The 27,340-nt window shown below is 37.8% G+C and overlaps 1 protein-coding gene across 1 annotated transcript; it reads right to left on the bottom strand.

Moving 5' to 3' along the window:
* Window positions 1-26,943, bottom strand: clcn5b (chloride channel, voltage-sensitive 5b). The gene is made up of 13 exons (XM_056239594.1): window positions 26,660-26,943; window positions 24,656-24,792; window positions 19,523-19,677; window positions 19,351-19,450; window positions 15,210-15,397; window positions 12,710-12,832; window positions 11,879-12,085; window positions 11,379-11,459; window positions 9,776-10,330; window positions 8,359-8,545; window positions 7,647-8,045; window positions 4,974-5,190; window positions 1-3,072 (listed from the first exon to the last, which is right to left on the bottom strand). The coding sequence occupies exons 2-13, from the start codon at window positions 24,786-24,788 to the stop codon at window positions 2,982-2,984; spliced, it is 2,436 nt and encodes an 811-aa protein (XP_056095569.1). The 5' UTR covers window positions 24,789-24,792; window positions 26,660-26,943; the 3' UTR covers window positions 1-2,981.
* Between the last annotated feature and the right edge of the window lie 397 nt (window positions 26,944-27,340).

Below are 27,340 nucleotides of genomic sequence, written 5' to 3' on the forward strand. Positions count from 1 at the left end.
TGGTATGCATCATTCAGATTTATTCAAATGGACAAAAGTTCATTTAACAATATGATATAATCAACGTCACATACAAATACTGCAATCGAATTTTTGTTGTGGAAAATAAATACATATTAAAGTTAACATGTCGTCAATAAAAAGACAAATACATCATCTCGGAGGAGTGCTTTGGAATAAATCATGCATAATTCTTTTGCTTCCAAACAATTTGGTAATAACCGTATTGCCTTTTTGGCGAGAAAAATCGCAGGTTTCTTCGGATCTACATCGTAAACATGCTCACTGACGCCTGTAAAAGCAGTTTACTCAGGTTTAGCATTTGTCCTCGGCCCTAAACTGGCTATTTGCGTAGAAAAAGGCAGACACGTTCTCAAGTAGACGCAAGCTAAACAGCTGTTTACTTGCTGCTTGTTTGCCTTCCTGACTTAGTTAAAGCCCACGTTCTGTAGATAAGAACATAGGAGGTCCTGTTTTACATTAGAACATTTCATTTGGTCCCGGTCCTGGCCCGGCTCCATTTGCACCAATTGAGTGTTGGGTTACAGCGCAAAGAGGCTCAGCACCCACCCGGATTGCAGGAATGAGTGGAAGTCCTTCGTGCCAAGTCTCTCCAATAACCCCTCGTGTGACACAGAGGGGACCTTTGTGAAACAATCCTTGCACTGACCAGTGAACACTGTTTAATTAACCTTTTCTCCTCTCCCTCCTCCCATATTCCCATGTTTTCCTAGGGAGGCAAAAAAGAAAGCCATAATCTCTCCTTCCAACACCCCTACGGCCCCCCACACAAATACACACACACCTTTTCTTTCAGTAATCAGAGCGCAAGAATTTCTTTTTCCCTCCCGCTCTATTATAACATTGCAGAATCGCCCGTTGTTTAAAGACTGGACCGGAAATTGTCTTTCTAAGAGTGGAAGGCGGTCAGGGCTGCGTGGCGGTGCTTGAGGGAAGCGGTCGGGGACATCCTGGCGACCGGGAGCCCAGACGAGCAGGAGCGAATGGGAACAATAGCCCTCCCCGACCTCCACGGCCCGAATCAAACTCCCGGGAATTACGGCTTGCAGGGAAAGAGAGCGTTTAGAGCAGGCATGAAAATAGTCGAATACCTTTAATAGGCCATAAAAACTCAAATACCAATGCAGGGGGGAAAAAACATGGAGGGTGGAGGTTTTCAAATGCACCGAGACGAAAGCCGAGCGAGTATGCCAAGGAAGAGGACTATAGTATGAGTTTAGCCCTTTCGTGACAGGGAGGATCTCGTTATGTCATGATCAGATCCTCACAGCCAAACAAGGGAGGTGCCGAGAGATGCTTTGCTGAGGTTGTCTGAGGACGACAGCGTGGATACATGGGAAAGAAAGTGAGGATAACGGACGGAGGAGTGGATTCACATCTCCAAAGACTGTATGTAAGGGTCCAGGTGCTCAATATGAGCATAAAGATGTTGGGGGAATGTAGAGTCCCGAAGGTAATGACATGAGAGAATGCCGCAACACACCCAGTGAGTGAACCGGGCCAACAGTCAATCAGATGGTACACAATATCCAGAAGGAACAAGCTGTGAGATTGTGAGTGCCTCCTGGTGGTGCCGAGAGGGAATTGCAGCTTGGTTCATTTGGGAAGCTGAGTGGAAATTGGCAGCCACTACAAACTTTTTTGGAAAACTTAAGCCAATGGTAAGGCTGAATAGCTTGTCGGGAGTAAGAAAGAGCTGAGAGTGAGAGAGACTGAAACAGAAAGACGGAGGGAGAATCAGGGCACTTCAACCCAATGTGAAGTATTGAAAGCATAGTTGACTCAAAAATGAGAATTCTCATCATTTACTCACCCTTGTGTTGTTCCAAATCTGTACCACTTACTTTCTTCTGTGGGCCACAAAAGAAGATATTTTGAAGAATGTTGGTGAAGTTGAAGAGTTTTTGTTGCCATTGACTCTGATTGTATGATGTAATGTCTTATGTTCCACAGAAGAGAGTCATACAGGTATAGAATGTCACAAGGTTGAGTAAATTATGACAGAAGTTTTACATTTTTGGGTGAACCATCCCTTTAGACACCTTATGTCGTAAAATCAACTAGTTTCTCTCCAGTTGTAGTTGAATGTACATTTAAACTTAAAAGAGTGGTACGTGATCTTCAAAACTTGTCTCAAAGTCTTCAGAGTGACTAATGGAGGAAGTTGAACGGCACTACTGTGGGCATTTTGTTAGTATGTATAAGTGAGAAAGAATAAGTGTGGCTTTTTCAACATGATACACCAAATCTCACTGCATTTCTACAAAAGACGGCACATCTTCCCACAGGGATCATTCGACGCACGCAGGTTCAGACAAGACAACCTCAACGCACGTTTCACAGATCATTTCAGGAATGTTCTCACCCTTCTGAAGTTCCTTTCGAGGTCAGACGTCACTCCAGGGAATGAAAACCCTGCTAAAAAATAGCTTAAACTACTGGTCTTGGCTGGTTAAGGTCTCGACTGTTGGTCTGGTAAATGTAAAAAAAAAAAAAAAAATTAAAACCCGCAGCCTGAGACTAACAACCATCTTAAGCTAGTTTAAGCTGATTTTTTAGTAGAGTAAAGCACCATAAATGAATTAAAAGCTCGAAAAGAAGTCGCCCCAAATTTGAAAAAACGTGTTGGCAGGAAAAGCATTTGGTCCACATACCGAAAGTCCTAATGGCAACCATTCAGATCAGGACTGAAATGAGTTTCACAGGTGTGAGAGAACAGCATTTGTCACATTAATGTCTCTGTAGCCTCCGGACAGGCTAAAGGACAGCTCCTGTCTGAACATGTCCAGTTCTGGAGCAGCAAAAAGCTGCCTTAGGCCAATCTCATACCACTCTAGAATAGCAGTACCTCAGTGACACACACAGTCCAACCACCACCATTATCATCATCATCCATCACCATCCTCACAGGATGATTCAGTGTGCATGTGGGTGTGTGCAGGAGTGTGTCCTGAGAGTCTTCAGTTGAAGAGGATAGAATCCGGGTCTCTGTTGGCCATCTGCGCCATGTGTTTAAGAACATCTTTTTTAGTGATGATTCCCAGCATACGCCTAAAAGGGCGACAGAAAAAAAGAGTCAGAAAAAAGGATTCTTGTTTTTAGTTAATACAAATCACTGATCTGTCAAGTCAGAAAATTATTGAACAGATGGTCCTAGTTAGCATATGCATGAGAGAGACTATGTTTGCATAAAATTTCAAGGCCATGTGTACTAAGTGTGTGCATGTGCGTTTCAAGTCTACTTTCTTTTTATATGATGTCATTTCCTTTTATTGTTCTAGATAGACTTGAAGGGTGGATCATAGGGACCGAGAAAGACCAACAGCCACGTCGATCTACTCAACATCGGGAGCTGATTAACACACGCACACACACACACACACTTTAAAAGGCAAAACAACTGCAACTAGAATCAGCTTCAGCTGTTTTGAACAAATATGGCAGGAAGCGCTCTTATAAGAAAGGACCTATGTGGAAACAAAAGAACAGACACTCAATATGGCCTTTTATAAGAACATAAAAAACATACGGATGAAAATGTCCCATCTCAGAGGTGCTGAGATCATTTTATTCAATCAGTGCTAAACTGGATATTTGCAGTGTATTTCTTGGTTCAATTTAATTGTATTGCGCTATTCACAATGCATATCGTTTCCAAGCAGTTAGTGAGCGAAAGTGGTGAGGAAAAACTCCCCAAGATGTTTATGTAGTAGTGAATGCAAAAGAAATCTTGGGAGGAACAAAGACTCAGCAGGGGAAGCCCTCTTGCTTGTGTTGGCATATATTTAAACAAAGTATATTTTAATAAACAGTCTAAACTGCAACGTGGAGACAACAGATCTGTTCCCAAACCTAGTGAGCTAACTTTTGACACTGCAAAACACAGCAAGGCAGCATTCAAACTGAGGCAAAACCTAATAAATGACTGATGTGAAATGCTCAACACCTCACTCTATTGGAATCAATAGTGAGTCAACTCTCCCATATTTGTATGATACATGTTGCTAAGATTACCTATTTAAGCTAATCTAACCTATTTCCTATTATGACAAAGCTGCTCAAAAACTTATTTACAGAAACCAGGAGTATAATATATATTAAATATATATTAATAATATATTAAAATAATAACAATAGAAGTAATAATACAAATAATAGGCTAATAATTCCATAATTTTCAGAGTTTACACTTTTTATTACCACTTAATTCAAATGACTTTTCTAGTCATTTGTGATAGTTTTTTCCTCGCAGCAATTTCTCCGATATTTCTACCCAAACGCTTGATATAACTATGAAAATGTACATTCATTCATTATGCAAATTTCCATTATTATAAGATTTTAAGTCCATGACTTTTCCAGGTCTATAAATCACAATTCTTTCATATATCCAGGTTTTCCAAAACCATAGGGTTTTAAAAATGAGTTGTTGAGAGAACAAAAAAAAAAAAAAACGTATTAACCCTGGTTGAGAACCACAGACCTATATACTTTTTTCAGTATGTAATACAATTTAACATTATCAACATTTCTCTCAACTCTTGTCCAGCATTTTGAGGCATTCTAGGGTTGCCTTATCTGACTGTGATGCTCAGAGTTTGGCCAAATGTTAAATGTATCTTAGAATATTGCACAGTGTTGCTGCCACAGATGTTGCCTTTAATGTTAGGTAGCTCAAGCTCACTAGATTTTGGAACAGAGCTAATGTGTGACTTTTAGGGTGAGATTAACATATTTCAATCTGACTTCTAAAGTTGTAAATGAGACATTAACACTAAAATGCAGTTTATTTCAACTTGGTTCAGTTGAATCTAGCTTGAGATGCCACAAAAATAATTATACCCTCATTCTGCTTCTCATGGGAGAAAACAAATATCTGCTACACGCATATCTCATCCACTTCTTTAAACGGATCACACAGCTGTACACGTCACCCATTCCCACAGACTCACCCGTTCTGAGTGACGAGGCACTGCCGCAGGCCTAGCTTGCGGAAGATGTCCACCACGATTTCCATGGGTGTGTGCACAGTGACCGTGAAGGGGCTAAGATCCAAGATGCTGTGCAGTTTGACAGCAGGAGGAGTGTTGGGTGACGCGGGCAGATCACATTCACTGAACAGGACGGCAGACACGCTGACCACACCTTCCTGATGCCGACGTGCATTTTCTGAGATGATTGAGTGAAAGTTATGCAGGAAAAATATGAAAAACAGGAAAATTAGCAGTATAAACGCAACACTAATACATCAGTTACAACTTACAACAAGGGTTAATTAGCAAAACATCCCACGGACAATCATATTGCACACAAGAACTGGCTGAAATCACTGCTTCCAATCTAATTGGCTGGCTGCTCTAAACATGTCTTGGAATAAGGATACAAAGGTTTATAATTAGTCAGACAAGAAACAAAGTCGCGCTTACAAGGCGCCAGGCTGACAAAATCTTGTGCTATCAACTCTTTGACAGAGATTCAAGAGTTTGGTTTGGGACACTTAGTAGCAAGAAAATCAGATATCCTCAGGCTCAACTTGATCTCCCAAAATTTCAGAAAAATATACAAAAACTGCTTTCAGACTGTGGTTGGTTGCGTCAGTCGGCTGGTTTGCAAGACTCCTAACAGTCAAACTGATGTCATATATTTGTTTAATCTACCGTTCAAAAGTTCGGGGTCAATTTTGTTATATTTTTGAAAAGAAGTTTCTCTTTATGCTCAGCAAGGCTGCATTTATTTGATTAAAAATTACAGTAAAAACAGCAATATTGTTAAATATCATTACAATTTAAAATGACAAAGGGATAATTCACCCAAAAATTTAAATTCTGTAATTAATTACTCACCCTCATGTCGTTCCAAACCCATAAGTCTTTTATTCATCTTCAGAAAATAAATGAAGATCTTTTTGAGGAAATCTGAGAGCTTTCTCCATTGACAGTTACGCAACTACCACTTTGATGCTTTAAAAAGAGATTATAAAACTAATCCATGTGAATTGAGCGGTTTAGTCCACATTTTCTGAAGAGATCGCTTTATATGATGAACAGATTAAATTTAGGCTTTTATTCACATTTAAACATTGATCAGCGAACATAAACAGAAGTCTAACCTTGATATGCGAGAACAAACCTCATTGGTTCTTGCGGAAGCTCAAACGTGCTGCGTAACCAGTGTTGGGAGTAATGTGTTACAAAAGTAATGCATTACAGTAACATATTACTTTTAGCTGTAATGGAGAAGTGTAAGGCATTACTAATCACTTTTCAGTAATATTTTACTCGGTACATGTTCAGTAACGCTTGCGTTACAACACACTTTTAGCCCAAAATTTAATTGTTAAAAAAAGAAAAAAAAAGAAAAAAAAAGAAGAAAAAAACCAGCAAGATCGCGAGACATTAACGAATGCAAAATGCAAGTACGATATTACCTGTTCGTGGTCAGTCAATAGCCGCGTGTGGGGTTCAAGTTTGTAAATAAAGACTAAATGACAGCTTCTGATATATTTGTATAGCGATTAATTTCATTCATCTCCCTCTTGCTGGTGTACCTTTGTATTGTGTGACATAGTCCAGTGAAGGTTTAGGGCAGGTTTTACAGGAGTGTTGCGAGGCATGATTTCGTCCTCTGTGCTCGCGCTGGCCAGTGGAAAAGTGGCTAATGTATGAAGATAGCAGAAGACGACTGTCCATTCGCGAGATGGACGTATGCGCATTACTTCGAGTTTGTCAGAGATAAGGACAAGAAGAACGTAATAGTCAAATGCAAACTTTGTCTAAAACCGAAAGAACTGGGAGCACTTCGACTCGGCGCAGTAATATCATCACTCGTGAAAAGTCCTCTCCCCCCTCTCCCTCTCCGGAGTGATGATATTACTGCGCCGAGTCCATAGATATATATGCGCCAAGTCGAAGTGCTCCCAAGCACTTGCTATGGTATTCCACCATACATTATAGTTATCCATTTTACACGCTTAGAAAGTGCAACGTTTTATTTTGTGTCACCATTCTTGGTCGAGTTACACTACTCGTGTAACTGTATTTAAATAGGGAAAACATGGAGGTGTTTGGTCGCTTCTCTGCTTGGATCCTAATGAATGAACTGGGCTAAGCTAAGTGCTATCAAAGTTTCACCGCAAGACAGAGCGATTGAGTGCACGCACTGAGACGAGAGAGGTATGTATCAACTCGTCTTAGTTAAGGGAATAACATAGTTTAATATGAAAAAAACGGTGGAGTATCCCTTTAAAGAGGCCGCTAACTCTTGTGGGTCGCCACCACTCACCATACTCATCCTTAGTGCTGCTATCTCTGACTCACTCACTGGACCGTCGTCAACCTGACAAAAAACTGCATACATATGCGGAGCTCGCCTAAGGCGGGGCTAAAGATTATGTGTCCCTAAAGAACCCGCGTATCTAACAGTAGTTCCGCATTACATTAATTAATTTGAACGCGAGTTTAATTATTTTTATACCGTGTATTCTCCGTGTAAATTCATGCACCGAACCGCGACGCCAGTACCATTTCGGTTCAATACGAATACATGTACCGTTCCACCCCTAAAATACATGTATATATACATTAACAGCATAAATATGTGGAGCACTGATAAAAATAAATACTCACCTAAAGATATTACCAGATCCCTCCTCAACACAAAGCCCACCAATCTCTGAGACTGGTGTGAGATCACTACAGGAAAGCCACTGTAGGTGGTGTCTCCGATGAGTCTCTCCACCTCCTCTACAGTCATTCCGCTCTGCGTCAGCACAGACAGCGGTGGGCCGCTCCGCCGTGGTCGCATCACATCCGTGGCAAGAGTCTTGTGGCGGAATTCCTCTTTGGCTTCCAGGAAGGGGTAACCGTTGAGACGGATGTGGGCCTCGTAGATGCCCTCACGACCCAGAGCGTCTGCGACCCATTTGCTGGTCATGGCAGCAGCCATGAGAGGCACAATGTACTCTAAACCTCCAGTCAGCTCAAACATAATGACCACCAGAGAGACTGTCATACGGGTCACACCACCTAGAATGGGAAATTAGAAGGGAAAAAAATACAGATATAAACCACTAACCACAAATATGAACAACAATAATAGTGAAGATCGCCTTGGCAAGCACCAATAATTAGGGTGTATAAAGGAAATAGCTCATTAAAAGTGCGACAAAGTCGATGACTAAGCAAGGTCAAGCCATGTTCCTGAAAGCCAACATTAAATGCTTCTGCATGGAAGACTGCACAAGGCAATTTGGTTGTAACTGCAAAGTAAAAAATAAATCATCTGGAAAACGAATCTTCAGTAAATTTTTCACAGAGATGGAGCTAAATCCCCCCTCACCCAGACAGGCTGCTGCGCCCACCATGGCGTACAAGCCCGGCGTGATGCAGTACGCCCCAGGAGAGCACCAGCCTCGGAAAACATTCCAGTCATGGTGGTAGATGGCCAGCTGCTCCATGCCCACACCAAGAAGCCTGCCTGCTATAGCTCCCACCGCCATACTGGGGATGAACAGACCGGATGGCACCTAGAGAGGAACAAAGAGCAAGACAAAATAAATAGATAAAGATGGCAGAACTTACATGTTATGCAAGCAGTGATTTGTCAAATTCTTAAGAAGGTTTGATTGTGACTAGGGTTGAATCGATTTTGGCTTCGTTATTCGTTTGTTACCCTAGGTAACAAATCGCCTCAGGTGATTAATTTATATAGGCAATGTAACCAAGGAAAACTAAATAATGTGTAATTGTTGAGTCCAAATTTATTTGGATGACATTTGAAATGAAATAAAATATTTTTTTTACTCTCATTAAAATGCTGACATTTCTGACATAACAATTACTATTATTCTGTGAAAAAAATGCCAGCCAAACTAACTCGTAGTCATGTGACGAGAAAAACAAAAAATTTTATGGTTTTCTACTTCTAAATTTCCAAAATTATACTGTAACTGTACCATGGTAATTTTGTGGTGCTTAAGTGTTTGGCTATTATTATATTGTATAGACAATTTGGCTCTTTTTGGCCCCGATTTGGCGGTTGAGGAATAAAACTGCAATTTACTCATGGAGGAACATTTTTGTAAAATTTTAACCCTTGTGCATCCTTGAGGCCATTTTTGTCTTTTTTTTTTTTAAATGTATTATTACTTATATATATATATATATATATATATATATATATATACATTTTGCCAACTGCATACATTTTGGCACAAGTGTGTATTTATATTGGAATTTTACCATTTATCATTTACTTTAATGAATCTATTTTACACTATAGGTACACAAAATAGTTAGACTTAAGACCTCATTAAGATGTTGTGTGGGTGCAGTACAAAACTTTTTCCATTAGATCCCAAGTACACACACACACACAATTTTTTAGTACATCCATAGCACACTCTGACAATCATACCATCACACCCACACAATTATAGCTCCATAATTTATCCAACTGGCTCTAAAATTCGCTAAAGCAGATAACAGGGATAAAGACAAAGACTATAATTTTAAATGTTCCTGGGATTAAAAATTGCAGTTTCAATGGGGACATTTTTGAAAGCTCTTCTTTTTTTTTTAGATATCAACCTCAAGTTTGAAACAACTTTTTTGTTACTTTTTTTTTCACAACTTTGATATTCTAGCAGTTTTTGAATTCAACATGTTTTATTAAATATATATAAAAAAATGTGTATATATATATGGGGAAAGGTGCATCTCCCCCCGTGCAGTCAAAACACATCTAGGTCTGTTACCTTCATGCCAAATGTAGCCACAGTGATGAACATCTTAAAGATCAGTGCAAGAGCAAGCAGCAACATAGCCGTATAGAGCTTTGGCCCCTCCGGACGATCCGCCAGACCGTTAGTGACAGTAACATTAGCACTTCCTGTTCTGCTTCCACTGTAGTCGCAGATTCTCGACGAGTCCAGCAGACTACAGTCGTTGAACAGCTCGGAGATCAGTTGGCTGCCACTCATCCGAGTGTACTCATTCGGGAACGCTAGCAACGCTGTGATCAGGGTGACCAACAGAACCTCGAGGACAGGGTAGTGCCCAAGGCAGGTGTTCTTTCGGAGACGGCACCAGGCGATGTTAGCACGAATGAAGAAAGCCCCCCAAAGGCCACCAAAGATGCCCAGAAATATGAAAGGTATGAGTTCTAGAAAATGCCAGGGAGTGTGGAACTCCACGTAGAAAAGGACCAGACGGCTGTTGCCGAAGGGGTTAATGGAGCGAAGGGTGAATGCAGCAACCAGAGCAGCGAAGAACGAACGCCACAGAGTCTTCAGAGGGAAGTAGTAGCTGACCTGAAAAAGACAATGTGAGAGACATTTGTCACTGTCAGGTGTTAGAATAACATTCAGCAGATGTTTTCAACGTAGATAATAATAAACCACTTGGGAGCAGACACCACAGCTATTTGTAGCTGCGTGCGCATTGTGGTGGCAGAAAACAGTGGTAACAAGTGGAGGAAAACAAGCAAAATCCAAGGAATAAGAGAAAATGTCTTCTTGTGCCTCTGGATGTCAGAATCGGAATGCAAGTAAAGATGGCTTTCTTTATTTTTTAAAATACTGTCGTCAAAGACGCCCTTTGAGGCCGAACGCAGACATTTATGGTTGCAAGCCATTAAACAGACAGACTCGACTGATGAAACCTGCGATCTACTATTAAAGCATTAATTTGATGTAAATAATAGGTATATATAATATTCATATATGCAGTTCATCGGGGACATTAGCCCTACAGTTACAGCATAAAATAACATTCAAACCAATAACATTTTTATCTCACATTTCTGACTTTTTTCTTGCAAGTTTAAATCCCAAAGATTTTTCTTTTCAGAACTGAGATATAAACTCTAAATTACTTTTTTTTTTCTTTTTTTTTTACCCATTATTCTTTTATATTAACCTGTCATTTTCTGCCACCAGGTGGGCTCCACCCACAAAACACATCATCGCTGTGGTCTAATATCAGATATTTGTGTCAATAGCGTGACTTGTTTTTTTCTTTTTCTTTCAAGAATGCATTAAAAACGTAATACATTCAGAGAGTCAAATGACAAGAATACATTTAAGATATGTCTATGTTTTAAATTACCTGAAACTTTAACTTTTTCTTCTCACAAAAAATATTTTATTTTAACCATATTTTATAGTATTATTAATTTCTGAAAATGTTTTGTTGGCCAAATAAAATGATACCACAATGATATATATGAAAACTGAATCACAGAGATTTATTTTCAGTTTATTTGGCTTCCAAAAGGGATAAAACGCATCAGAAACAGTACTATAAAAATAAATGAATCTCTTTGTTTATGGCAGGACTGCAGAAATATAAAGCGCTCACCTCCTCAAGACTGAAAAGCACCCCTCCAATAGGAGCACCGAACGCTACGGACACTCCCACTGCAGATGCTGCAGACAACACCTGATACACACACACACACACACACACACACACAATGAATATTTACTTAATTTACAATCCATTCCATTTCTATTCCCTAACTAAAATGCACAATAAAGAGCATATTCAACCTCATAAATATATGAACAATGAATTATACAATTCAATTATATAATCCTGATCACGTGATTCAGGAGGACAGCCTAGAAAAAGCCTCGTCTGTTCACGATTTCTATTACCAATTTGGCACTGGCAACTTCCATCAGTTAACAGAGACCAAGCCAAGAGGTTTATATCAATGTATTACATTACAAGTTTTGGTCCAAGACACAAAATACTTTTCTGTTACTTTTCTGTCAGTCTATCCCACACTCCCCTCTCCCTTATCACTTCATCATTCAATTCCTCCTCTCCTCATCTCGCTCCCCAGTTCCTCTCACCTCTCGTCTCTTGGCCTCATTTCGACGGTATTTGGTGAATAAATGGCATAGGATGTTTGCGCAGCAGCAGGCTACATGAACCAGTGGACCCTCTTTCCCCAGACTGAGGCCGGAAGAGACGGCCAGCACCAGCGTGATGGTCTTTATGATCAAAGTCCACTTTCCCAGGTACCCACGGATTATGAAGCCACTCAGGATGGTTTTAATCTGCAAGAATTAGGGATAGGTTATAAAGGATTCAAAATTATTCCCAAAAACTGGCCATTTTCCAGACCAATGGTTGAGGAGCAAATATAATTCACTTAAGCAGTTTTTCTTGGCATATGAACATGTCTTAATGGATCGTTTTAAAAACGGTCCTTAAATCTCCACTGACAACTCCTCCACATGAATTTAAATCAGTATTACAACTGCAATCATCTAACATGGGTTTTTTTCAGACAGACAGTGTGACTTATGTCAGAAAGCCCTGCATTGTTCTCTCTGCCAAGGTTAGAGTGCAGAAACAATTGTGGTTGAACATCTGAAAACATTTTAAACATCTGAAAACTGCAGAAAACTGTAGAAAAATTGTTTGTCTCTGTTCACTCTCTCGCTTTACTCACAGTTTGACATATAAAACTGAAAAAAGGTGTTTTTAGTCTCATTTAAAGTGAAGCTTAAGTATGTAATTTCTGCACCACTAGAATTGCAAAAGTAACTAAATTTTGACCATTTCTGAAGAAATTGTGATTGTACGGCTAAAGGAAAATTGTATTGTAGGTGGAAAGAACTTGAATTTGTGAAAAGATACATGGCTCATCATATGCGAGCATCTGAGGAGCTTCTCACCTCTGGTATTCCTGAACCGCAAGCATAAGGGGCGAAGGCTCTCACCAGAGTCACTGCCAGGAAGGCGAAGAGAAGAGCCCAGCTCACATACATGAAATAACTCACCACATACGCACTGGCCCCCTGCAGGACACACACAGGACACAGCTGAAATCAAGGGGGCTTATACACCGTCACCCCCTACAGGACAGTTAGAGGCCACACTTATTCTTACATGCTATTTACTCACATTCTGAAGTTGATAATCATGAAATGAATAATGAGGCATTTAGGAGAATGAGACCTCCTAATTGAGACTTGAAACTCCCTCCCTAATAATATGTATATCTTTATTCTAGATTTACATGAAATGTTGGTTTAAAGGTCTTTAAAAGAATTCCTCCAATTCTCAATAGACTGGATACTGAAAAATTGAAATTACTGCAATTCAGTATTTGTGAATAAAATAAATAAATTTTAAAAAATGAATCCGAGATGAAGATGTTTTACTGTAAATTATTAAACTTTCTACATTGTAGCTTTGTCTTCATACCACAAGGGGGTGATATATTACCATTCAGAAATCTGGGGTTAATAAGATTTTTTTTTTAAAGATACTAATACTTTTATTCAGCAAGGATGCATTAAAGTGACAGTAAAGATATTTATAAAATAAAAAATAAAAATCTATTTAAAATAAATGCTGCTCATTTGAATTTTCGGTTCATCAAAAAAAGAATCCTTAAAAAAAAAGTAATATTAATATTACTGTTTTCAACGTCGTTGATAAGAAAAACTTCGAAGAAGAACTTGAGCAGCAAATCAGCATATTAGAATGATGTTACACTTGTGGTGTTCCCGGTCAAAAATGACCGGTCTACAAAAGATAACTTGTGTAATACTTAAATAGTTTGTGTGTTTTAACGTGTGTGTGTGTGTGTGTGTGTTGGGTAGCGTGTGTATGCATGTATCCACACATGCACAGGTCCAAGGGCTCGACGTTTGCAAGCACACATGCACATATGTGTACATGAACATAATGAACATGCTCCTGAAAACTAAATATTTATCTTATTTTCAGTCTCTCCCATTCACTTTCAATGGCCGGCTATTTTTGACCGGGAACACCACAAGTATAACTTTGTGCCATTTTGTACAAATAAAAGTTTTTCAAAACAAACTTCCTTGTGAAACATTAAAGTAGACTAGTGTGATTAACAGTGCAATTTTTTCATATTTTATTTAATATTTCCAAAATTATACATAAATAATGCATTTTTTACTCAAAAATTTAGATGCCTACTCTCAGATAAATGAAGCCTACGATTAATCAGAAATATAAAACCAGTCCTAATTGAAAGAGAACAAGTTGACAAAAAGATTGAATCCAATATTGGGTGATAATATAGCATAACAAGATTTATAAGCAATTTTTTGTAGGCTGGTAATTTTTTACCAGGAAGGATTAGTTTTAACTTTCTGCTCTGATTTAAGACCTTTTAAGGCCTCATTTTTGTAAGGGTAAATTTACACTTTTTAAGACCTGCAGAAACCCTGATATTAACAGATTTCTTTTATTTAAAAGCAGCACCATGAGCTGCAACATGGGTGTAAATTTAGTGAATGTGAACTCTTCTTTACCAATGGTGCAGACGGAGTTAAATTTCCCGTTCAGCTCTGCCAACTGAGTGGAACCAAAAATTGAACCCGATCCGGAATTCTTAGCCACACACTTGTCCCAGCATTTCTTGTGCTTGGCACTCTCCTGGTGTTTAATCAAGCTCTCACGCTTAAAATGTGTGGATTCAGTGGTGAATGCAGCATTACCTGCAACCTCTGTCCCACGGACTTTACAGTAAACGCAATGCATGGAGCCATTTACATAGCGGAGCATAGCGAAGTCTTTTACATAGCCATTAACAAAGCAAAGTCTTTCAGTCACTCTCTCCAAAAACTGTAAACCTTCTCTTCCGCTGGTGAATCCACATTCACCACATAATCGCGTTTACCAACTCCAGGAGTTACATTATCTTTAACTTTATGCAGCTTGCAAAAGAAAGCTCTGTTCTTTTCATCTTCTCTCTTCAGCTCTTTACATTTTGTGCGCTAGTTAGCTCCCTGTCACGTGACAACAGAGCGCAGTGAAAGGGGTGACTGATGGCTACTATTAACCAATCTAAAATCTGCCATTAAGTTAAGAATGTAAAGAGGATGTTTCATTGGTTGTGTAACGTTGGATGGAACGGTGGACCGGTCCCTCTATCAGCTCACAGCAGGCAGCAGGCACATACTCTGTGCAGTAATTAGCAAACGTTTTGTAGAGAAATGAAAACAGGTCGCACCACAACAATTATTTGCACTCGCACAAATGCTCCCAAATATTTTTGAGGTTAAATTTCGGAAGCATATGTGACCAAAATGGTTGCAATTTCGAGCCTTTGATTACATATGTAATATGGTGCAATGGTAACATGGATCTCTGTCACGCAATGCTTCCGTGCGGGTTGAATATGGAACCCACCTCATTGACTCCAACCATGAGCTCTGCCCAGCTTTTCCACTGAGGACACCTGTCTCTTTCCTTGAAAGTGGTTTCATTGGATGTCCAGCAACAGTCCTCATGATTAAACCAGAACCCGTTTAGGCACACGCCCTCTTTAAGGTCTGTCATCCAATGGGCGGCAATGTCTATACCTCCAGCCAAGGCCCCTGGTGAGGGAAGAGATGGGACACAAAAGACATTCAAGTCACACATCATACGAATGCATTTTCACACAATAAAGAATTATCGATACTTTTTACGTTTTCTAAATAGAATACGAGTGGTTTTTGCCCATGAAACCTAGCCATCATGATGCTAGGATATTGTGGGAGGTTGCCAAAGTATTCCTTTAGGGTTGCAAAGGGTGTTTTAAGCATTTTTAGCTAGGTGTTTGCTTACAGGCCCAAGGCAAACTACCCCATCCTCAAGTCCCTATGACACTCTGGTCCTTTCTTCAATGCAATTGTATGGGATATGTCAATTGATTTGTTGCCTTTTTGTTAATAAAATCATAGGTTTGAAAGCGAAACAAAAAGTAATAGCACACCTCTTATCAACTTTTGTTTTGATAAGTATAATCCTTAGGGCTATGGGATTTTAAAATCACGCTTTGGTAAACAATAATTACTGAAGTGATAATTATGACATACCAAGTCATAAATGTGTCATAATTTGTATTTTATCTCATAATTGTACTTTTTTGTTATAGTTATGATTTACGACAAAAGATTAATTTCTTATAATGGTGGAATGGGTTTCTATACTATAAAAGCCCACTTCCGACACATAAGCAAAAACAATTATAATGATGAAAGTCATAATTATGAGATACCAAGTAAACAAAATTGTGTCATAATGATGACTTTATCTTATTATTTTGACTTCTCATAATGACACATTTTTTATTATATATATTTTTTATTATATATTTGTATTATATATATTTTCTAATATGCCAGAAATGAGCTTCTATACCTTTATGATTCAATACAGTACAGTACTGAAAGTATGCAGGTCTACTTAGAAAGTATGCAGGTAAAAATCGTCATTGTACTTTGTGCATTTAAGGTCAGGAAACAAATAGAAAGATATTAAACAATCAAGACAGCAACAAAGGCCAAAAAAAAAGATCAGTAGGGGCTCCTGACCGTAAATTTAGGTAGGACAGATTCTGGGTCTTAGTGCTAGTTTATGATAAACTATTTGTAAGCTTTATATTGTAATTGCTGAACACAGGTAGAACACTTTTGACAGAGGTTGCGTTATTCAGCCTGAGGGTGGCACTCTAATGTTGATTGATAGTATTCTATGTGTGTGTCAGGTGTACTTAAAGTCTATCTAAGAATTGTCTTAAAGAAATTTTAATTAGCCCATGATTTACTCACCCTCAAGTCATCCTCCTAGGTGTATATGACATTCTTCTTTCAGACAATGTATATATTTAGTAATGCTGATATTTACGCTACGCCATGACGCACTATGCTACTTCCAATGTCACAAGTTGCGTAAGTTGTGCTTTAGGTGCAAGTAGACTGCGTATGGTCGTTTGGCCGAAAGCTAGAATTTTACTTTGTAACGTGTTAAAATATGAATATTTTTCTTACACAAACGCATTGCTTCGCTTCAGAAGGCCTTTATTAACCCCCCAGAGCTGTCTGGAACACTTTTATGATGGATAGATGCACTTTTATGATGGATAGATGCACTTTTATGATGGATAGATGCACTTTTATAGACTTCAAAACAGAAACAGCCATTCACTGCCATTATAAAGCTTGTAAGAGCCAGGACATTTTTTAATATAACTCCGATTGTATTCGTCTGGAAGAAGAATGTCATAAACACCTAGGATGACTTGAGGATGAGTAAAAAATACTAAAAACAGAGCTGAAAAACGGGTCTGGTCACCCTACATAAAGACAGACAAGCCAACTAGTTACTGACCTGATGCAGACTAATATACACATAGTTGAAGCGGATCGATCAATTAGAGCAGGGGTTCCCAAACTTTTCAATTCCAGGACCCACCTAGACAAGAATAATCTATCTCAAGACCCATCAAAATTTTTTAAAGCATGAATGTGGGGTGGGGTGGGAGGCGTTAGTTCTCTTTTTTCCTTGTCATAGTATGAATGACATATAAGTTTAATTGCAATACAAACTTATGGCACATTATAAAAAAATTCAAGAATTAAAATAGCAGCCTAATAGCTGTTTAAATAATGTGAAGAATACTGAGTAGTTTTTGTCTGCTGTCTCAACTGATTTACCCAGACATGGCAGAACAAATTTAAAGAAATGAAAAAGATTAAGTAAGCTTAATCTTAACTGAAGGTTTGATATGACAAAAAATCTGAATATTAAAAAAAAATAGACTAATAATTTTATTTGGTAGGTAGCAAAATGCATACGAGGGAATGCAAACAACGCACTCTTACGACGACCATATCTCTGAAAGACAACAGCACTGTGTTGAACAGACGACAGAGATTAATGCGTTTCCCAAAAGCATTGTATGCCTAAGTAGATCGTAGAACCATTGCCACCGATGGTCTCTACAATCAACCTAGCTCACGCTGCTTTTGGGAAACGCAGCCCAGACCTGAATGAGCCTTTCGTGACATTTGAATTCTCCGGTGTAATGCGATCTCATGCAGAATGCAGAGCAGTGATTGGAGTAAACGAGTTTCTTTTACTCGTTGTTAATAATCTTTAACTGTCACCCCCCTTTTTCGCAAAGACATGAAAATCACTATCCAAACTTAAATGGTTGTAATTAAAGAATGCTTTGGAATAAAGACCTTGTTTTAAAATAATACATTTGCCCGATTATTGTAGACGTGAAATAAATTATGAAAGTGAAACAGAAAAAAAGTTATACAAGTTTGTGTTTATGAAAATGTACAATGTAAAAATAGAATTATTTATATTTTATATAAAATATATATATTACAAAATATATTTTACTCTAAAACTGCAAGAAAATGAAAGCCAAAAATTTGAACAAGTTGTGTTCCAAATTTAAGGTTGATCTAAAAAAAAAAAGAGCTTTCAGTAAGAGTTTATTTGGGCGCAGTACCAAACTTTTTCACTAGATGGACAGTCAAGCTTCCTTACTAGTATAGTAAGCTTCCGTATAAAGGCGCCTCTATTTTCATATATGTCGTAAACTCGCGCTGGGGTGCGTTTCCCTTAGCCAACTATGGTCGCAAGTTGGTCGCAAATCCCATTGAACTCTATTGGTAACGACGGAACTTGCGACCATAGTTGGCTAACGATGCTTTCAGGAAACGCACCCCTGATCGGCCCAAAATCTGGCATCCGACCAGCACGAAAGGTCAATGTTTTAAATGATCTGAACCATGTATTTCCATAATTTTCATACAATTTATGAAGCAGACATCCTATTCAGAAGTATTATGGGTGGTTGTATTTGATTTGAATTCAACCTCTAATAAACGCAGAAAAAAGAGCACATATGTGCATTATAGCTCGCAGCAGCATCACAAATCGAGAATCCATAATATTTTTCTTTATATTTAAAACTTTTTTCTCGTAAAATTGAATTGGTGTTATCTTTTGAACTCTTGGCATGAAAACAAACTGAGGTTTCTACCAATCTTTCATGATTTTTCATATTTATTGCCATTTCAAAATAAAGGCCTAAACACGCATGAATATGAAATATTCTTGTTGCAAATTGATAAATTACTGCTTCTCTGTAATTTATAAAAAAAAAAAAAAAAAAAAAAAACAGCCACCAAATATGGAAACTAGAGATTGTAAGCTTTCAAATGATATATAGTTAATATTACTTTAGGTTTTTACTAAGATTTTATTGTGAAAATTGTTATCACAAGAAGTCACACGCGTGTGCTTCATGAAACACAATGCTGACATATTTATCTAATTAAAATCGCACTAAGCACTATAGCGATTTCTATTTAACGTTGGTACATCGTGCAACCTGTTTGTATGTGTGTCATTCATGAAACGGAAATTTTGCTGCAGCCAATAGTGACTGCGTGACCCACATCTTCCCAATCTGCGACCCACAGTTTGAAAAACCCCTGAATTAGAGTGTGGAAATAAACAGGAAGTGGGCAAGACGTGGGCTGACCTGACATGAGTCCAATGAGGAGCATAAGAAGCCAGCCAGAAAAGGCATCACTGATGCTGATGAGCAAGGCTAGTGTAGACTGCTTACTCTTATTGGTGATCTGAAAGAAACACAAGGTGTTAGAGCAGGAAATGTGGGTGGAGTTTCAAAAGCAGGTGGAAACCCCGCTCACCTCTCTATGTCGATCTCTGTCTTTAGACTTCTCCCTAACCCAGTCGATGGTGTTGAAGTCCTCATAGGTGCCAATGCCAGGAATGGTGTCATCCAGTAGATCCAACAGCTTAGGACTGTTGTATACTCTCCAATCTGCTTTACAGCGGCCTACGTCTACAGGAACAAAACACAACATAAATACTCATGGGAAACCTGCAGACACTCTGTATTTTGCGTGCAGGATTGCATGCCTATGCTGTTTTTCTATTGTGAAAGCAGAATGCAAATAAAATGCCAATTAACGATGGACAATTCCCATTGTGGCCTGAGAGGAATTACAGATAACCAGTTCACCATTACATTGTCAATCAGAGCCGTTAGCGTGTGATATCGCTGGCAGGGCAAAGCCTAACGCACTGTGAATGACCCAGACAGACTTAACAAAAAGAAAAGGACTGATGTTGACCTCAAATGCTGACCATAAAATAACAGTGGATGAAGTCAAGTCAAAATACAAGCCAGTTAGGACAGGATACAAATCACTGTTACATATGTTTACACAGTACATAAAGCACTTTTATTTTACTTTTAGTGTGTTTACTTCAAAAACAATGACTACCCTCCAGAGCACAAAATTCTTTCATGCTTCTTTAGTAAATTATCTTATTCCAAGAACTAGGAGACATGTAATGGAACGCCACATTAGAGTCAATACTGTGAACTCACTTTTGTACAGATTAGACAGCAGTTAACTGGACAAGGCTGCGTTTCTTAAAACCAGATTGTAGAAGCATTAGCACCAATGGTCTCTATGCTTTTGAAAAACGGAGCCCAGGTCATTTTGGCTACCATCTAACTAACGTCCGTATGCAAATAAGTCAAATGACAATGAACTGAACAAATGTTTCAGATCAAACTAGTTTAGCTGGTTTAACAGATGTAGAGCGAGAGACACCAGGCCTTCACACTGGTTTTAAACCAATGTGTGACACAAATTGAAAAAAAGATTCAGGTTCAACTTGAAACAAAAGGCGTCTGACAGCAACATCTGACACATAGGACAGTAATGCTGCTGGCTATAAGGCCGCATTTCATGCTTAATAATAGGACCAGTTTGTGAAGTCAGAATCTTTGTCTGAGCAAAATAAAAAAATAAATAAAAGGAATAGCTCATTGCAAACTTGAATGATGTGTTGCTCCAGAGACACACCAGTGAAAATATTTCGAAGAATGTCTAAACTGTTCTCTTCCATACAATGCAAGGGAATGGAGACTTTGGCTCCAAAAAATACAAAGCTATCATTTTTTGTCATAATTTTTTGGTTTGTTCCTCCTGCCAAACAAAAATAACGTTATATTGTTACACATTAAAATCTATTTCAAACCTTTCTTTTCAATCAAAGAATACTGAAATATATCCGTTTACACAAAAATATTAAGCAGTAAAAAATGTCCATTGATAATAATAAGAAATGTTTCTTGAGCATCAAATCAGCATATTATGATTTCTGAAGGATCATGTGACACTGAAGATGGGAGTAATGGTGCTCTGCCTTTAAAATAATAAATTACATTTTAAATTATATTGAAATAGAAGTTTTTTTCAATCTTATCAACCCAAAAATTTTGACAAAAAATAATGACAGTGCAGACTAAACTCTTATTAAATGACTACTGACTACAGATGTTTTTGTTTCTCCTCAAAAAGAAGAAAAAGATCAACAGTGGAACTCGGTGCGAACTAAAGTTTACAGGAAAATAAAGTTAAAGGAGAAGTGTTGACTGTAATTTGAGTCTTGGTGGAAAAGAGGTGGAGGTTTAAGAGGAACCAGCAGCTCTGTAAAATGAGTCCGTGTGTGTTCTCATTTAACTGTGATCTCACATGCTGTCATGAACAACAGCAGCTCAAACTAAAATAAACTCTCAATCTACTTTCTTTTAGTTTCCTCTTTAGCTTAATTCCCTGGTGACTCCCTCGATCCAAATCGTTCAAGCAATGAAATTATGCGAATGCTGCTGATGTCTTTAACAATCCCACTGAATATGAATATGACAGCATCAGTTCTCAACGAGTGGTAAAATGCATACGATGGCTGTAACTACACTTCCTTCCTGTCACAGTGAGTCATGACTGCCAAATCATACAAACAGAAAACCTCAGACAGAATTGTGCTGACCTGGTTTGATTCTGTGTCCATGAGCTGCTAAACTATCTAAAATACTTGTATCTTCAATATCGTTGATCTCTGCACTTTATCTCTCAGTGCACCACTGAAAACTAAGCTGAAACACACACAGTGCATAATGTTGGCTTAGGCTCACACAAGTCTCCTCCATTAGTGTTTTGCCATTGTTTTCTCAATGATTAAAAAATCATTGAAACCTTCAAGATAAAAGCCTTCACGCTAAACTTAAATTAGTCTGAACAACCACACAAAACATTCATACCAAAGAAAATTACACTAATATAATAGTACCACAAACATATGGGGGAAAAAATCTCTAACTGTAATTTTTCTGATAAAAGTTGTGATTATGATTTAAAATGCGACTTTTTAAGAGAGTTTCAGCAACAACAAAAAATTGCTTGCTTGTAGGGCTGCGCAACTTGGACAGAATTTTAATTTTATGTCTATGAAATAATATTATTACTACTACTAAGTAATAAAATAAAAATGACTAAATAAAAGCTAAATAAGAAATATGATTACTGTAATTTCACTGTAAAATAAAAAAATGAAAAAAAAAATTTACATTACAGCTGTAAAATTAGAATCCTAATATTTATGGCTGTTTTAATTTCTTCATTTTCAAATTTTAAACTAAACAAAATAATTCAATTTAATAATATAAATAAATTTAAAAAATAGATTAAAATTAAATAATACATTTAACAGTTCATAACTATAGAGTAGAAAAATACAATAATGTGACTAAATAGAAACTCATTTAAAATATACATTTTTCAGTGTTTCAATTGGGTGTTTATAAAAGGTATATGCATTTTAAATTTTAGGATGAGGGTCACACACAAGGATGATCATATTTGGGGTCGGTGGCATCTATAAGAGTGAAAAAAACCTTGCTTTAGGGTCCTGGGGCCGTTTGCAACAGCTGTGCTTAAGTTGCAACTTAGCCTAGTTTTGACGTAAATGGGCACTAAGATACAACTTATGCACTACTAAATATTTCTGCATTGCACCATTACACTTAGTTGAAGCGTAACTCTACGTATAAACTAAATATTTACGGAAGCCTCCAATCAGGAGTAACGGTTACTAAAATATCAGACAGACTGCGCTGCATCAATAAGCATTTTACCTGACAGACTTTAATTCTTTAGACATATATGATAATGCTGACATTTACACTCGCTTACATTTTAAGAAAGATAACATTATGTGAGTAGATTACTTTGTTAGCGGCTCATCAACACGAACCCGTCCTACAGCGCGCCGCTGAGTGCATCTGTCCCATCGCTCTGTGTTGTGCATGTCAAATAAAATGTTTTTTTGTATCATCACTTGTTTATCCTTATTCAATTTGTTTCAAATACAGTTTCTGAATGTTATTTACATATAAAAACAGTTATGTTATTCATGATTAAGTGCTTTACTTTACAGAGAGTTTACGACCTACTCTACGTTCTGCCTTACGAACAAATGGTCCAACGGAATAAAGTACAGAGTTAGTTACAAACTAGCTAGTAGTTACTAAGCCTCTAATGTGGGCTTTACGTTCCAATTTAAGAAAGAACTTACGAACGGCTGGTGCAACCCTACTGTCTTTGCTTCAAAGACAAAATAATATAGAATTAAATTGTTTTTCAGGTTGTACCTTTTCAAGCAAACAATATAAAACAGTTCAACATAACAGTAAGAGTATAAGACAGGAAGGCAGTGAAATGGGGAAGAAAGAATAGATTGTGAAATGCACACATCAAAAGAGGAAGTTCCTGGTCTGAAAAAAAGGAGTCTGTTTGTGACATCACGCACGGCATCATCTGTATCTGTGCAGACAGAGAACAGAGTGATCTGGTCCCACCACAATGACGTGACTAAAAGATTAAACCTACATGTTTTACAAAACAAGTACATGATCATGGCCATACTGACCATTGAGGTATTTATATTAGCCTACCGTTACGCTTGACAGAGGCCGAGTCTCAATTCTATCACAACACTTCACTTTTTAACAGTCAAAAAGTGAGATGTAGGATGCAAGTAGCAAAACGTAATATAACTATGTTATGATAGAAATGTTAATATCCAATGATGCATTTTCAGTAGATTATAAGCATGAGATTAACAATGAATATGTACAAATTGTGAATGCATTTAATCAACTTGGTTACACTTTACTGATAGCCTTTCATTTACCGACTCAATTTTAACCCTCAGACCTAAACCAGAATATAGTAAAACGTGTGACTTTGACAAAAGTATTTACAGGATGTGGTCAGGACAGACATTTAGCCAATATAGATTTAATAAAAATAGATCAAATGCATTACTTCACAATGAATTCTAGTTCTTTACGTTTTTTTTCTTTATACGTCTCCTTCTTTATTCCTTTAATTTTTCACAAGACCCCCTTAAATGTCTGCATCCTTAGTATACTGATATGTCCACTGCTGGTCTGACCTCAAACTTTAAAATACATTAGATAATAATTAAAATTCTATTATCATCCTGTTATTATTTACCAATGAAAAGTTTTATTAGAACAGGAAAAAATATATTCATTAAAATGTTCATGACGATTTGTTTACTTTTTTTTTTCACTGACACAAACGAAAATGAAAAAGGTGGACGTGGTTTTAAAGCTAATGTTATCCAATCTTTGCCCTCAAGATTTCTTAAAATGCACAGATGTAGACCAAGGGAATCAAATCCAACCCCAACCCCCCCTTGGACCTTGGTATTTCTAAAACCGAGTGTACGGCCATGTATATGATATGACGTTCAAACTGTAAAAGTATAATCTTTATTTATCAAATGTTTGTAACCAAAGCTTAATATCTAAAAAAACTCGTTAATCTTGCAAAACCATAAAGTTCTTTGATAAAAGCTTATATATGAAATAAAAAAAGTACACTGCATCCAATAAAGGTTCATGTCAACATATGTCGTGCCTGAGTACGCGACCCTACCTGTGCTGTAATCTCGGTCCAGAGGCGGGACATCCTCACTGAAGTCCATCGTAACATCTGAAATGTCCACCAGCTCATCATCACTGCTTAAATTGTGATAATTATCATCGCAAAACCCTCCGTTGTCCATCATCCCCCTGTCAGAGCAGAGAGAACATAAGGTCATAGGAGAGTGAGTGCACAAAAAAAAGTCATTCTTATTGAATTCATCATCCTCAGAAGCCTGTTGCGAAATTATGACGCTGTCTGCAGAGCAGATATGACAAATCAGGAATAAACCAGAAACAGTTCAACCGCTGAATGTCATTGTTAATGAATGCTTAACGTTGATATACTAAAAGGTATTGACTAATACAAGGTGTTCAGAAATCGTTCAGCTGGTCGCACTGTACGTTTCTGATTCACTAAAAAGAACCGGATTATATGAGTTATTTGTTCAGGAAACGGCAGGCTACACTGGTCGCATTGTACAGCTATGGCCAAAAGTTTTGGCTGTGACAAAAATATTGAGTTTTGCAAAGTTTGCAGCTTCAGTATTTGTAGATACCGCCTTCACCATTGCAGAGCTCACTCAATATTGGCAGGTGACACGATTCCATAGCCAACTCCTCATAAGGAGTCCTGGCGCTTGCTGGACACTCTAAGTCTAAGACGTCCTGAAGCATTCTTCAGAGCAGTTGAACCTCTCTCCTAGAAGTTTTTGATGATCCGGTAAATTGTTCTTTGAGATGCATGTGAGGCTATTTTGATGCAACTCGATGATGGCTGCACATCTTTGGAGGTAATCACTGCTAACACCAGAACACAAGGATTTGAAGCACTTCTTCCCTCCTTTTATAACAATCTGTCTGCTCTTATAATGCAGTTCAGAATGAGTGATTTTACCTGACTAGTACTTTTTCACACTCTCACATATGCTGACAAAAAACAGTGATTTTTTTTTTTTGCAATTATTTAAAATGCAAAAAATTTATTGTGTCATGATTTACTCACCCTCACGTTGTTCCAAGACCATATGAATTTCTTTCTTCTGCTGAACACAAAAGAAGAATTTTGAAGAGTGTTGGTAACTAAATAGATGGTGGGCCCAATTGACTTCACATCAACTGTTTGATTACCAATTTTCTTCCAAATATTTTCTTTTGTGTTCAACAGAAGAAAGAAATTCATACAGGTTTAGAGCAACTTGAGGGTGTGTAAGTTAAACGATGACAGAATTTTTGAGTTAATAAAGTTAACCCTTTAAAAAGAACCGGCTGATAACAGTCATTCATTCATTAGTGAATCGCTCTGCACTGTAACGTTAGTAGAGGCAATAGCCGTGTTAGTGTAAGAATGAAGTAGTGCAGAAAACACTGTCAGGCAATTTTAAAAATTAGAGAACTGATTAAATAACTGTTCAAGGAACAGAAAAGAAAAACATGCGGCTATACTATTTTTAATGGAATCGGTTCTGAATAAGAACCGGTTCTCCGTTTCTAATCCTACCGCAATGAAATGATGCATCGGTCTCCCACCTTTCACTGACGGGACTCCTCTGAAATATGATGATAGTGAACCTCAGTCAGGGTTCAAATTTCTCTACCACTTCCTTTCTATTTCTTAGCAAACGCTTTACAAACCAACTGATACAAAGTTACACAATTCCCCAAAATACAGCATCACCGACCGTCTGAGGGCTTTTGAGTAGTCAGTTACTTTTAAACTCTAAGCAAAACAATACCGATTTATTGACCGTGTACCGTGTTGTAAAGTCATCAGATAAGTTGTCAATTATTGTAGAGCTAGAGCAATAAAGTGACCCAGAGTTAGTGAAGTCCTCAGTTCAAGTAGCTGATAAGAGTTTTGCCTCCGAAGTTTTACCTCATCTAAACACAGCTGTCAATTGTCTTCGTAATCTGTCACTTGACTTTTAAATCGACGCTAATTTGTTCTTTTGAATGATTCAATCAGTCTAAATGATTCAGTTGCCTGGATCCGAACAAAAACATTTCTGATACATACCTCTTGGATTTTTAGCGTAGTACTTTAAGGCGCCAAGTCTTGTGATCTGGATTTTAAAGTGCCTCGGTTAAGCAATGCCGACGTAATCTTTCCCAGCTGTCTGCCAGTACCGTCAACTGGTGCGTCACACTTTACCCGGCAAAAGCATCTCACCGCTTCCTCACTCTTCTTCAGTGCAGTCACACAGACCTTTGGCGTGGGATAAAGTTTGAAGTGGAAGGGGTCTGTCCATGTACCGATACATCGCTGAGGGATTTTAGTTCAAGAACTGTCTCCTTCCTCAACAAAGTGAACTGTTTAGGGGTCAATAGCGCCACCCAACGTCTTGGTTCATTTTGTTGTTGTTTTTTATTTTAGAAACAAATTCTTTTGTTCAGCAAGGATGCATTAAATTGATCAAAAGTAACAGTTGAGACTTTTACATTTTGACAAAAAGTATATATTTTTCAAATAAATGCTGTTCTTTTTATCTCTATCCATCTAATAATTCTGTATTCTTTGTTAATAAGAAATGTTTCTTGAGCAGCGAATCGGCTAATTAGAATGATTTCTGAAGGATCATGTGACTGATGATCTGATGATAAGATATTCATTTAAATGTTAATATATATTAAAGCAGAAATCAGTTATTTAAATAGTAATACATTTACAACATTATAGTTAAAAAATCTATCTTTAACA

Source organism: Rhinichthys klamathensis, unplaced genomic scaffold, assembly GCF_029890125.1.
Source record: "Rhinichthys klamathensis goyatoka isolate OS25496 unplaced genomic scaffold, OSU_Roscu_1.1 h1tg000567l_1, whole genome shotgun sequence".
NCBI lineage: Eukaryota > Metazoa > Chordata > Actinopteri > Cypriniformes > Leuciscidae > Rhinichthys > Rhinichthys klamathensis.

What these genes read in the sequence shown, in the direction of transcription:
- clcn5b (XM_056239594.1), bottom strand. Translation starts at nt 24,788, where the DNA reads ATGATGGACAACGGAGGGTTTTGCGATGATAATTATCACAATTTAAGC. An exon ending in GGACCGAGATTACAGCACAG is followed by an intron (nt 19,678 to 24,655) that starts GTAGGGTCGCGT and finishes TTGTTCCTGTAG; the next exon opens with ACGTAGGCCGCTGTAAAGCA. An exon ending in TGCTTTTCAGTCTTGAGGAG is followed by an intron (nt 10,331 to 11,378) that starts GTGAGCGCTTTA and finishes TGTCTTTTTCAG; the next exon opens with GTCAGCTACTACTTCCCTCT.